Raw genomic sequence first — 13,982 nt, 5'->3', positions numbered from 1 at the left:
TCTATATATAAAAAAAAAATTAAAAAATTGATTAACCTGAAATCTAAAGTTTTCCATTAAAAAATTAAAATGAATTTTTTTTTTGATATCGAAAATGCATGTTACAGTGAATGCAAATTGACTAATTAATACCTCTAAATATTAGACTTCGTTCTAAGCTAATGAGTTGCTTCCTCTAGCGCCAAAACCTAGACAATGTTCAACCTCACCACCTTTCTGCAATCCCAAATGAAAAGAAGGCATAAACACAAACACCTCGTAGTCAAAAAAGAAAGAGAGACCCATTAAAGAAAAGCAGCAATTTTTACATCTTGGAGAGCTTGTTGAGAGTACTGCCTATGACCTTAGCAACGCGGAGCAAGGCAAATTCGATTTACCACAATTAGCGGTGCTAAACGAGCCAGGGACCTTACAGCCTTTGGCTCTGCTCGTGAAGGCCTGAGCTTACATGTCTAAGATTGATTGTTGGACCCAAACTTGGACTTGTATAAAAGCTCGTTTAATAAAAAGGCCTCAGACTCCAATTCAAAAGCCCGGCCTTAGAGCCTCTCAGGCTTGCCTAATATATTTTATTTTTATTTTTTTATGTTTTTTATACTACTTGTGATAACACTCTCTTTCTTCTCAATTCATTTCATCCCATTTTATTAATTAAACAGACTTTTTGAATAATTTTATTTTATATTATGCTATTTGGATATACATTAAATTTATGAATATTTATGGAATTACTAGTGCGGTTGATTGTAGATTTTGTTTGGGTAAATTTTTGTTGTCTTATTTTTTTAAAACAGGTTAACAGGCTAATCCAGGCTTTTATTTTTTGTAAATGAGTCAGGCCACAGGCTGATATTATATTCGTAACATGTAACAGACTAAGGCCAGTCTGACACATTTGAACACATGCTCGGCCCGTTAAGACCAAAGTTCGGCTCGGCTCGGCTCGTTAACACCCCTAACCACAATGGTGCAGCGATGTTCCTTAGCGAAGACGTTAGGGTACAACTGCGTTCCTCAACAAAAAAAAGGAAAGAAAAAAATCAGTGTCTCCGTATAAAAAAAAATTAGATTTTGATAAAAAAAATGGGCTTGCGCACGGTTGACCCCATCTTAACCCAAAAGAAACGGGATTATTGGGATTAGGGTAAAAAATAACCCTATCACATGAGGGCTAAAAAAACGGGGGCTGAAGATATGGGTTGAAGGGGTGGCTCGCAGGCTTGGGACCTTTTTGACAGTTAGACTTTCACTTTGTGTGTGTGTGAATGAAATAAAATTTATCTCATGTAATATGAGAGATGTTTTTTCCATAAAAAATATGGATTCATACATTTTTTGTAAGTAGGAGATAATTTTATCTTCTATAATATGAGAAATTTCAAAATCAGTAAATTATGAACATTAAAATCAATAAATTATGAAGTGTAAAATTGTATCTGGTCATCCCTTGTCACCAAATAAATTTTTAGTGTAACTGATGCATTGAAGATTCAATTCAATGCACCTATTATTTATTTTATGATACGTACACAAAATATATCACATCATCTTATCATCTTATGTATCAATTGCACGAAAAAATTATTCTCAGTCCCGGCCATGCAAGAATTTGCAACCTAGATGTGACTTTGGCAGATTCCACATTACTGCACAACTAAGCGTCACAAAATAGACATAGAAGAATCATGCTAATTTCCCTGGCGACAAAGCGATAGGAGTCATAATTAGGGAAAAAAATAAAATAAACCAAATTAAAATATACAACATTTCAGATATATGATTTTATCATCCTTCAAACTGCTTTGGCTGTGATGTTCAATGGGTCCATCAAGTCACTAGTGAATAAAAGGTATATAGTTGAGGGGAATAAATCCTTCATGTTAAAATTTCATTTGATGGTGTAAATTTTTATGTTTATTTTTTCTTCGTTAATAATAATTGGACACACTTATTAAATACATGCGAAGAGAGATAAATACAAAAATTTCATATAATTAAATTATGTAAAATTTTAACATGAAAGGATCTACTCCCGTAGTTGAGGCTGTTGGACAAATTAGGTTAATTATATAAAGTTAGTCACTAATTTGTGAAGAACTCCATATCTTAGGATGATGAAAGTTACTGAAAAGCATTTCTATATTGTATGATTTTACATAATCATATAATTTCTTATGGCAATTGCCTTGTTAATCAAACCAGCTTAAGCGCATAACTAATACTTTAATTTATAATATATTTCCTAATCACTTAAAATATTATCTGAATAGTCTAGCCCCTAAATTTTTCAACACATTCGCGACTTGGTTCTTTGGCCTGACTAATTATTTCTCTTGACAAATTTTTCTATCAACTCTGTCAAATTGATTGACTCGTTGGTATGTACAGATTAATTTGATTTGGTTTTCTTTTAAAAAAAATTATGAACCATTTTTATGATGAAGTACATTATATTATTCAATCACATTATTATTAAATTACTTTTTTATTTTTTATTTATATTATTATTTAGCCAATCCAATTTTTAAACATGATATTAAATTATTATCGTTAGTTAGTTACATTATATAAAAAATATATATAAATTTTTAATTTAATATTTTTTTGTATGAAATATTTTTTATTTAATTTTTCTTCAACGGAATGATCATTTAATTCTCTGCAAAGTTCAATCATCAAAATATTTTAGTATATGTTAAAAAAATAAAAACATTTATGGTTGTTCCTAGGGTCATTTTCATCGTTTAATTACTACTGTCATACACTCATACTATTGCAGAACTCACACTATTGCCCCGATAATTATTGTCACGCCCCACATCTATAACCATTATATTGCCATCTAAATTGCTACTAGCACATCTCAACACACTCGATTTCGTAGCTATCAAATCCATTGCCACCACTACTGTCATTGTGAGTTACCACACTACTTACTACCAACGCTTCAATTTTAGTAGCCACTGTTATCATTATTCACTGACATCATTTCTACCATTGCCACCATCATATCATATAAGAATATTCTTCGCCAAATGTACCGATAATATGAGTAATAGAGAAGTGAATAGAGTATTCAGTCCCACAAAAATTAGTGTTTTAAGCATTAATTTATTATTTTTATTTAAGTTGAACAATTTAAATGAGAGATTTAATTAAAAATTAATTAATAATTAAGGTATAAATTAAAACAAGAACACAAAATCAAATATTCAAGCAATCAAGAAAAACATAATTAGGGATTCAATTTTTTTCCAATTTTTCCTTTATGTTCTGAATTAAAACCTTAATTAATCATCTTTTTTATATTGTCTATTAATTTTCCTAATTAGTTAAAATTCAATTCCTTGGTATTCTAACTTTTTACTCCCTTAAATGAATCCTAATTCCTTGGTATTTCTCAAAAGATTTAAGCACTAATATAAAGAATAATAAAAATGATATATGACACAATTCATAAGTCTTTTCCTAGAATCATACAAAATAATGATGAATGAGTCAAACCAAATTCATATACTAACATCTCTCTTGTCATATACGAGTCCTAATTCAATCTATAAGAGGAAGAAATCATAAAAGGCATGAAGAACAGACACATTCATTCAATATAAAAAGGAAAAAATATATTAGAGATTAATTTAGAAACATAAACACTCAATTGAGTTCCATCTAACCTTAACCACAAAGGGAATTAGCTATTCGCCTATTTGTGGCAAAAACAAAGATAAACAAAATCATAAAGCTTTCCCCAAACTCCATGGCAATGAAGGTGTGCTGAATCTCTATGAATCCTAGCTTGTTCTTGCCTTGAACACATATCTGACTCTCAAAAGCATGAAAATCCAAGCAATCGTGCTTTTCCAGTGTCAAAGACATCCCCAGTTTCAAGAGATGTCAAAATCCTCTGAAGAATGGCTTAAATAGGTCCAAGAATTCTTGTTGTGGGTGAAAATCATGTCATAGGCCATAACTGAGTTGTAAACAAGCACTATAACACACAAATGAGCACTACAGTGCACAAAATGTTGCGTTGTGTTATGTAACTAGTGTGCTAAGACAAAACCAGATCAAGTACATCGGGCGTACTAGTGCGAGGAAAGGGCGTTGTAGCGTGCTCGGGCCAGCAAAAATCGACGTATTAACGTGCTATAGCACGCTCTGGTTGCACTTCTTACTTTCATATTTTGGGCATAACTTGGGTTGTACTCTTATTGATGCAATCTTGGCCTCGTTGGTAAAATAAGAGAGAGATCTACAACTTCTATGAAAACCATAAGATCCAAATCCATTATATTTGAAATGAAAAATAGGTCGGAAGATAGTTTCAAGGAGGTTTTCATTAAATTGTTACTTCTCATCTATCGCTTTAAAGAATGTTATTAAACCCGGCTGGGGTATTGAGTCACTGGTTCAACTGCATGACCCAATAAGTATATATAAATCTATAATTTATGTTAAAAAACTATAAATATACTTAAATATTTGTAAAAAAAATACCAATTTCAAAAATTTTAATATGAAAAATAATAAATTATAGATCATTGTCCAACAAAATATTAATCAAATATATAATATTTGTGATATTGATATTTCAGGTTCAGTAAACGACGTCTCTAACTATAAATCAAATAAAAATTCCCTGCATATTACATAACCAATATAATATTAGTGTTGTAGGTATATAATATATGTAAGTTAATAAACTACAGATCACTCAAATATTTCAAAAGAAAACAAAGATTTGTATGTGAAAGTGAAAAAAGGAAGACATTAATTGATAAGAACAAATTATTTTTTTTTACGAACCAGGCCTTGTCACTGATTGAACCGACAAGGTCATCGATTTTTACAAAAATCAGCCGGGTCGCACTGGGTCACATTGATTCTGTAACATGGCCGGCCCAATATAAAAATCAGACCGATTACATGACCGATTCACTGGTTTTCTGGTTGATCCAATTTTTATGACATTGACTTTAAGTCCTTTCAGCTTAACCCTTACTCTAATTCACCTTACAAAATTTGCAAAGATTAATCACATATGCTAGAGGAACAAAGGTAATACTTTTTAGCCTAATAACTTTTTAGGCTAATAACTCTACGTTTTTATGCTTTAGATTAGATTTAAGAATAATTTTAACTCTTTAAAATATGATATACTATTAGTTTATTCGGTATGAATACTACAAAATTTTTATTTTATTCTATTTTCCGATTGTTTCATTCTTTTCCCATTTTTATTCCCACCAAAATTACTCTAGCCAACCAAACAGCATAAATATGCACAATTGAGTGTAAAACTTGTTTTGAAATATTACCTTGGGCTTTTTAAGTATCTCCTGTTATTGTCTTCTACCGACAAGAAAAATAATATTGGCCCACCATATTGTTTAAAAAAAGAAAAAAAGTTAATCAAATATATTTTTGAAGTGGAGAATAATTTCTCCACCTATTACTTTCTATTCTATAAAATTGTGCATAGTTAAACTAATAAATTTTTGAATAGTATATCATATAAATTGTTAAAGCCTTCTAGAGTAATCTACTAAGAAAAAGCCTTCTAGAATAATAAAAGGAGTAAAAAAAATTTTCGGTCCTTAACAAAAAATTGGTTTTCATTTTAGTCTCTTACAAAAAAAAATTAGTCTCACAGTTTCTAAAAAATTTAAAGTGGATTCATTTAATTGAAATTATGATTTTTCATAAATTTAAAAAAAATTCACATTAATTCCTTAAAAGAATTAAAATGAATTCACTTTGAATTTTATAAAAGATGAGACAACTAATTTTTTTATAAAATATTAAAATGAGTATCATATATTTTATTAGAAACGAAGAGACTTTACTCGTGATGAAAGCATTGGGATTTAGCAGGAAACGGACAGAAGAAGACCAACGATGCTGATTTTGAGGTACGTCAGCCATATCTGGCTAGGATCCAATAAAGTTAGATTTGGCGTATGCATTGGCAACTGGCAACTTATCCAACTCTATCACACGTATGATGTATTCGCTCAGGACAAAACCAAGTGTCGCAATTTTCAAAAAAAAAAAAAACTAAGTGTTCCATTTAGAGATATAAATGGATTAGGTCGCTCTACGTCAACTTATGACTTAATCTATATTAGATAGATTTGGTCTATTATAAATAGTAAAATAAAATAGGTCTATATCTTAAAAAAATTTATTTAAAAAATAGATCATAGACTTTTTTTTATACGTATCGGGCTTATAAACTTATAGGCCGGTATTATTTTAATAATTTTGAATAATAAAATAAGAGAAAAGTATTTTTCATTTTAAATGACATAAGGTTACGTCATTTTAAGAGAGAGAGAGACACATAATTTTTTTTATTTAAATTTTAGATTAAAAAAAATCACCCACTTTCTTTCTCTCATGATTTCTATTTTTCTGTGTCTATCTCTTTCCTAAAATGACATAACTTATGTCATTTAAAATGACAAACACCAAACCCATAAAGTAATATTATTTTAGTTATTTTTTTAATTGTTGAATGTTTAATAGGTTTAAATAGACTAACAGATTTAGGTCAAGACTTTTATTTTTTAAATATAAACCAGGCTAGACTTGTAATTTGGGACCTACACAGACTAACAGGTCAAGCCAGATCCAATTTTTTTTACACAATTCTGATTTATTTAAGGCAAAGCCGAGTCTAGCCTAACCTAGGTTCCATTGGTGTCATTATGCTAAACTCTCTGGAGACTTGTTTGGATCCACATTCTGGCATGATCGGGCCTAGAAAGATGCCCACCAAGTACATGTACAAGCCCAATGAATTCCTTGTCTTGGGCCTGAGGTTTTGAAAGTTCAAACATACCCTTCAATTGCATACATATCTATTTTTTTTTTTTTTTTTTTTTGTAATAATCTATTTTTGTTTTTTTGATACTATGCATATTAGTATATGGGAAATGAATCTGTAATGTTACAGAAAAAAAAAAAAATAACATTCCTGCAGATACAACACCAAAGAGAGAGAAAGTCTGATGAGTGGAAAGAAAAAAAAAAACCCGTGGGCCCTACATTCTTATTGTGTGTGCAGGACTAAACAGTGACTTTCCTATTGCATTATAGATATATAACCCTTAGTATATACACATTTTGAGATCAATTCATAATGGTAAATTAAATAACTATTATTATGTACATATTGTATGCTAAATTATATGTTATGTATAAAATCAACTATTACTTTATTATTATATTATCGACATTTTTATGCATTAATTTTAAAATATATGGGTTGAATATAAAACCATCTTCGGTTATGTACTGTACTACCATCTAAATTATAGAGAATTTAAAACCTGTGAAAAAAAAAAAAGTTGAAGATCCAAATTAGAAGCGTTTATTGTTAGATAAAAAAAAGATAATTACATTCCAATACATGGAAACAGCCTGGGCTAAGAATAAGATTAAATATTCACACATGAAACCTGTGAGCACACATTGCATCATGTGCTTATAAAGCGAAACTAAGCAAATCCCAGTTTCTAGTCATTGCGTCTCAGCAAAACATTCACTCAAACCAAACTTATGTCTTCACAAGTTAAAAACTGAATTGCCACACATTCTCCCCCTCATTCATAATTGTCGTGTATGCTTTATAAGGCAAAAAAATAAAAAACCACACCTCCTATAACCTTTCTTCTAACTGACTTACTTTTAGCACTGATGAACAAATAACCACAAATTAAGTTACAAGCTGATATATTAAAGTTATCACTTGCTGTTTTTTTTTTTTTTTTTTTTTTGGGAGATATTCCAATTGGTTCATTGCTTCGTGACTAGTCTGATTCGGGGCTGGTCCCGAAATTAAGACTTTAAACCCCTCTCAAAAATGATATGGGAGAGGATCGAACAATGCTCTCAGCCCCACAACTCAGTTTTCTGGCACAAACCGAGCTACCATCATTTGGTTATGAGTTGGTGTTTCTTGCGAGTCATAACATTACTCTCTTCCATTCTCTCTTTTTGGCCAACTATATACAAGAAGTATATTTTCAAAAAACCTATGCTGCCAAACAAAAGCTAATCAAAGCAGAATAGAAAAGGCCATGGATGGTAAAGTAGACCTCTATAATTCCAACAATGATGATGAACAAAAGCTACCACTCTTGCACAATATGGAGGTGCCAGAAGCAGAGCAGAATCTGATTCGGAAAGCCATGAGTCAAACATTTAAGAGCACAGCCCATTTAGCCAATCATTTACCAACTGGCACTGTTCTTTCTTTCCAACTTTTATCACCAATCTTCACCAATCAAGGTAACTGTGACTCAGTTTGCAAGTTCATGACTTCTGCACTTTTAGCTCTCTGTGGTGCCTCATGCTTCCTGCTATGCTTCACTGATAGCTTCAGAGACAACAATGGGAACGTCCGTTATGGCTTTGCCACCTTTAATGGTTTGTGGGTCATTGATGGATCAACAACCCTTCCACCTCAACTTGAAGCTAAATATCGACTGCAGTTTATAGATTTCATACATGCAGTAATGTCAATTTTGGTGTTCGCAGCAATTGCTTTATTTGATCAGAATGTGGTGAATTGCTTCTTTCGATCACCTTCACATGAAACACATGAAATCCTTACAGCATTGCCAATTGGTATTGGCGTTTTTTGCAGCATGCTGTTTGTTGCATTTCCTACAGTGAGACATGGAATTGGCTTCCCACTTTCCACAAATTAACACTTGGGTCCTTTCTATAATTACGTATGGAACCCATTTCCAACAATATGATTGGGTAATGAATTCTCGTGTTTGTAACAAATTATATAGTAATTCAATTTGATAGGGTATTGAATTCTAGTGTTTTTCTATGCATCAATTCCACGAAGATAAAAAAATACACAAACCTTTCTTTCCCTCCTCTATTAAAAGCTTCTCTTCTGGGGCTTGACCCCTCTATTTTACCAAAAAAAAAAAAAAAAAAAAAGCTTCTCTTCCATTGATTTCTTATTATATACTTTAATCAAAACCTAGTACATTCTACTAGGTTGAATCTATTGAAGGCAGTGGTTCTAACTCAGCAATTCTTCCAGTAGTGGTTAAACCTAGCCATTCATAAGCTTCTAACATTCAACTATATTCTTCTTGTTATTTTTGATACAAAAATGGAACTGAGATTACAACCTATAACTTCATCCAAACTACTCAAATCCCTTAGTCCACTCCTGGTAGTATATATTCAAGTATATTCTACTAGTTTGTTAGCAATTATGTTTATAGGTACCATGGTATGATATTACAGATTCAAGATGCACCAACATATATAAATTCTTTTACAGAAAAAGGAGTACTCGAGCGCTTGTATATATGATGTACATATAATTTATTCTCATAAAAAACAGAGGATGTGTCGTAAGTATTCCCTAAGCCCTCATGCGGAATCCAGGATGCAAGTGTTGCAGAAAACAATATAAACAATGCAAAGAGTGTTATAACTTTTATTCATACATATATTTGAAGTAAGTTTAGAGAAACCAAAGTCATGCAACTCAATAGCCTTTTTCTTTTGTATGGCTTTAGTAATACAACTTGCTCATTTTAAATTTTATTTTAGTTCCGCAAAAATAATGTTAAATACAACAAGCCTTATGGATAAAGCTCAATAAGAGACCTAAATCCAAAAGTGGGGAATATCTTGTAATGTTCGAAGCCTGCTTTGTCGAAAAGTCTCTTCCAATCTTTTTCATCTCTCTCTTTCCCATTGAGACTTGTCATCATAGCTATGTCAAGCAAGAGCTTTACTTCTGTCATTCCAAGCTCATCTTGCTTTTCATTTATCACAATGTCTATGATGATCACTTTTCCTCCTTTGCCTTTTCCCGAAATGGCTTCTTTACAATTTTTGAGTATCCTTATGCAATCATCATCGCTCCAGTTATGTAAAACCCACTGCAAAAATAACAATAAATGGAGGGTCAGAAGAAGCAGAAGCACTGTCAATAACATATGCTAATGAATTACTGCATTGAGAAATAAACCTATGTATGAATGTCATTGTTAGACTAAAATACTACTAGACGTATGTGAAGAGAAAGCAAGTTATGATAATTCCTATATAGTTTTTGGTATAAATACCTTGAGTAAAACTCCATCAGCTTGAGGGATAGATTTAAACATGTTGCCGCCAACAAAAGTCAAATTGTTGCTTCCTGTTAAGCCTGTAACAACCTGTGGAAGGTCCAACACTATGTATTTTAAATTAGGAAATGCCTCACATATAATCTTAGCAGTGTTTCCGGTTCCACCACCAACATCAACTATGGAATCGAGGCCCTCAAAAACTGATTTGCAATCTCTCAACGCCAACCTTACAACGTGAGAATCACTTTCCATAGCCTCATTGAATGTCTTCAAATGAGTGGGATTTTGATGAATAAAATCCCAATAGCCTCCGGGTCCTAATGCGGTCTCAACGATCGTGAGGTCCTCCCCAGAAGTCCATTTTCCCAAGTGATGATATGAGCCAACAAGAGTAGGGCTATTTAACAAATGAACCATCGAAGATAAACAGTGATCAGTGCCGTTGACAAGGAGTTGTGAAGATGGAGTAAGAGCATATGCTTCTCTGGTGTCATCGATTTTGATGATTGCAAAGAAGTCATTGTGTGCCAATAAGCGCATGAGGCGCTCAACACAAGTAGCTTTAGAAAGTGGAACATTAAGAGCAGAAACAAGCTCAGGAAGAGTAATGGGATGGGGATGATTGTGGATGATATCAGGAATGCCAAGGTCAATGGCCCACTTGATGCACATGGGATTAAGGAAGCTATACATCATTCTGTACAAATGAGCTTGAGCTTGGAATAGCTCACTTGCTTTGTAATCATTTGTGGAAGCCATGAGAATGAGAATGCTGATTGATCGAATAATGTGTTTATGTTCCAAACTTGTCACTTGCTCTGGAATGAACTGCTCTGCTTCTGCTTTATATACTAATTGATCGGGAACTGCCACACGTTGCTGAATTAATAAAATATTAATGTATTGTTCTGACCTAATTCATTAGTATTACTTAATTATCACCTTAAATACACATAGCAAACTTTGTCCTTAGGGGTGTTTGGTAGGTGGTTTTTAGGGAGAATGATGGGTAAGTGAGATAGGTTTTCTTAGACAGCCTCGTTTGGTACAAGAGTTTGGAAAAAAATAGTAGGGAAGCTGTTTCCCCATCATTCGGTGTGTTGTGTGTAATTTTTTCTCCAAATCACTGTTTCCAAATCCGAGCTGAGAGGCGGTACTTGGAGAGAACTAGGGAAATGGAATTTTTGGCGCGCGTTTTGTTACCCTTTTGCCCCTGATAATCAGCAACTAAAATCCTCTCTCCTGTGTGTGGTCCTTATTTTGCGCAGGAAGAACAGATTACAATACGATGACTCCTTACTTCTACTGAAACAGACCCATTTCATGGAAGTTGTTGTAGACACTTTGGCTTGATGTTATCTGGGTCTTCGTCAATCTAAACCCTGGTATTAGTTCAACAAAGTCATTGCATGCGGTGGCAAGTGGGGGAATGAAACTCTCACGCATCATCTATTTGTTTTTTCATTTGACAAAAATGATGTACAAAATGTTAGTTGTTGTTCTAACTTGTCCGTGTTCCAGCAGGTAGCATAAAATCGACGGAGAAGGACAGAGGTAACACAACACGGTTACTTTTTTGTGGTCAAAACTGAAGTGAGGCTTTTTACGTTGGTTCTTCTGAGGGATCTAAGACATCCTCTTCACATACCCTTTCTGGTAAGTCCTTTCATAGTGTTCATTGATTCGAAACAATGGATTTCCTGTTAACAATTTTCCGTTCCTGCAAGGAGAGGATACTAACTTTTGTGTTCTCACTCTGCCTGGCTTAAGCTCATGTGACGTTAATGTTAACTTTTATTTTTTTGAACACAGTTCAGTGCGTAATCGGTGGTTGGATATTCATATAAATATTTGTCTTACCACTCAATGAATGCTTGTATGTATGTTATTATGGTTTAGGCTGTAACTTTGGAATACAAAACGAGCATTTAGTAGGCTTCAAACAAGTTAAATTTTTTATGGGAAAAATGGTTATTATTCCCAAATATAAGTGTGGACCAGAAGCTGAGGATTTAGTACATGCAATTTTTTTTATTTCTTTAGAAATAGTTGTGCAATAGTAAATATGATTTAATATATTGACTTTTAAAGAAAAGCGCCATAAAAGAAATAGATGATACATGCTTCAGGCAATAACTATTTTTAGGGAATGAAACAGGTTTCAATCTGTCTTGTACAATGTTTTTAAGGTCAATTACACTTGCATGAAAGAACTGTTTAGCACGTTAAAGAAAACTCACTTTTTTTGGGCGGATAAAAATCATGTAAATTACTTGTATTTAATTATGATGTTACAAATGGCCCGTGGACATTTCACCATGAATTATTTGGATTGTGATATGTTGTTTTTGACCGGAAACTGAATTGTTTTGTCGTTATTTGTGTTAGCTTATGGCAATGAACAATGGAATGGAGTTAAGTGTCATTGTTGTACTCATCACTCATTTGCAGTGTATGAATCAATTGACAATGTTGTTAGTCAGTCTGTGTGCTTTGTTGTTACGCGATCTTTTAAAACGGAGAAGTCAAAGGAGGAGGAGGGTGACATGGGATTTTTGTAGTAGGGCTAGGACAAGGGAAGTAAATTACCACAGAATTATTCATTTAAGTGACACTGCTTGTATAGAGAATACAAGGATGGACAGAAGGACTTTTTTTAAATTATGTGAGTTAGTCAAAAGTATTGGGGGGCTTGAACCGACGAAGCATATGGGTGTAGAAGAGATGGTAGCAATATTTCTTCACATTTTGGCACATGATGTTAAGAATAGGATAATTAAAAGGCAATTCATGAGGTCTGGTGAAACAATTAGCAGGCAGTTCACCCATGTGTTGTTGGCTGTATTACGGTGTCATACAGTTTTATTTAAACGACCCGAGCCAGTACTCGAGAACTCAACGGACGAAAGGTGGAAGTGGTTCAAGGTAATTTTAACATACAAAGGAGGAAATGTTACAATATATTGTTGTTGAAATTGATGTCAATGCTACTCTTACCTGCTACAAATATTTTTTTGATTGGAATTTTATAGAATTGTTTGGGAGCTCTTGATGGGACACATATAAAGGTTAATCCTTTACTAGCTGATAAGGCTAGATACCGCACTCGGAAGGGAGACATAGCAACCAATGTCTTGGGGGTTTGTTCACAAGATGGTCAGTTTATTTATGTACTGCCTGGATGGGAAGGATCGGCTGCAGATTCAAGGGTCCTCAGAGATGCCATATCTCGTAATAATGGTTTACGGGTGCCAAAAGGTAATTAAATATTTTTTTACATTGTTCCTATTTGGTACGAATTTAACTTGACAAATACATGAAATGTGATGTGTAATGGCTGCCATTTTTTTTCAGGTTACTATTACTTGTGTGATGCTGGGTACATGAATGCAGAAGGTTTCCTTACACCATATAGAGGGCAAAGATATCATCTCAGTGAGTGGAGAAATGGGGCACACCCAACAACACCGCATGAATTTTTTAACATGAAACACTCTTCGGCAAGGAATGTAATAGAACGCTGTTTTGGGATGCTGAAGGGGCGTTGGGCGATAGTGAGGTCGAAGTCATTTTATCCGGTTAAGACGCAAGTGAGGATTATAACTGCATGTTGCTTGCTTCATAACCACATCAGAAGAGAAATGACATTTGACCCTTTAGAGGATCGTGAAGTGGATAATGCACATGTTGAAGAGGAGATGGCAGCAACCGATTTGATCACTCATGTGGAGTCATCTAATGCATGGTCACTTCGGAGGGACGATATGGCGCAACAGATGTGGAACACGTGGAGGAGGCGTGGTTGAAAATAACATCTGTTATTGGTCATTGTATTTTCTATTTATGTTTGTTTTCAGTATTAGT

The 13,982-nt window shown here is 33.4% G+C and overlaps 3 protein-coding genes across 3 annotated transcripts; 2 read left to right on the top strand and 1 right to left on the bottom strand.

Annotated features, from left to right (window-relative positions):
* The first annotated feature begins 8,084 nt into the window (after positions 1-8,084).
* LOC133296709 (protein DMP4-like) lies at positions 8,085-8,717 on the top strand. Its single transcript, XM_061495765.1, has one exon. It carries the CDS (start codon positions 8,085-8,087, stop codon positions 8,715-8,717), a length of 633 nt encoding a protein of 210 aa, XP_061351749.1.
* A 906-nt stretch (positions 8,718-9,623) lies between these two features.
* On the bottom strand, positions 9,624-10,877 carry LOC133296701 (isoflavone-7-O-methyltransferase 9-like). Its single transcript, XM_061495758.1, has 2 exons — positions 10,113-10,877; positions 9,624-9,926 (listed from the first exon to the last, which is right to left on the bottom strand). The coding sequence occupies exons 1-2, from the start codon at positions 10,875-10,877 to the stop codon at positions 9,624-9,626; spliced, it is 1,068 nt and encodes a 355-aa protein (XP_061351742.1).
* A 1,965-nt stretch (positions 10,878-12,842) lies between these two features.
* On the top strand, positions 12,843-13,924 carry LOC133296667 (protein ALP1-like). The gene is made up of 3 exons (XM_061495711.1): positions 12,843-13,043; positions 13,151-13,376; positions 13,473-13,924. Exons 1-3 carry the CDS (start codon positions 12,843-12,845, stop codon positions 13,922-13,924), a joined length of 879 nt encoding a protein of 292 aa, XP_061351695.1.
* Positions 13,925-13,982: the final 58 nt, after the last annotated feature.

This window comes from Gastrolobium bilobum, unplaced genomic scaffold, assembly GCF_033153095.1.
Source record: "Gastrolobium bilobum isolate Gb01-03AN ecotype WA unplaced genomic scaffold, APGP_CSIRO_Gbil_v1 utg17607, whole genome shotgun sequence".
NCBI classification, from domain to species: domain Eukaryota; kingdom Viridiplantae; phylum Streptophyta; class Magnoliopsida; order Fabales; family Fabaceae; genus Gastrolobium; species Gastrolobium bilobum.
This window is presented reverse-complemented; position numbering and strand designations above follow the sequence as displayed.

Excerpts from the sequence above, each read along its gene's own strand:
- LOC133296709 (XM_061495765.1), top strand. The coding sequence starts at position 8,085 with ATGGATGGTAAAGTAGACCTCTATAATTCCAACAATGATGATGAACAA.
- LOC133296701 (XM_061495758.1), bottom strand. The coding sequence starts at position 10,877 with ATGGCTTCCACAAATGATTACAAAGCAAGTGAGCTATTCCAAGCTCAA. Across the intron at positions 9,927-10,112 it reads CTGATGGAGTTTTACTCAAG|TGGGTTTTACATAACTGGAG; the intron begins GTATTTATACCA and ends TTATTTTTGCAG.
- LOC133296667 (XM_061495711.1), top strand. The coding sequence starts at position 12,843 with ATGGTAGCAATATTTCTTCACATTTTGGCACATGATGTTAAGAATAGG. Across the intron at positions 13,044-13,150 it reads AAAGGTGGAAGTGGTTCAAG|AATTGTTTGGGAGCTCTTGA; the intron begins GTAATTTTAACA and ends GGAATTTTATAG. Across the intron at positions 13,377-13,472 it reads TGGTTTACGGGTGCCAAAAG|GTTACTATTACTTGTGTGAT; the intron begins GTAATTAAATAT and ends ATTTTTTTTCAG.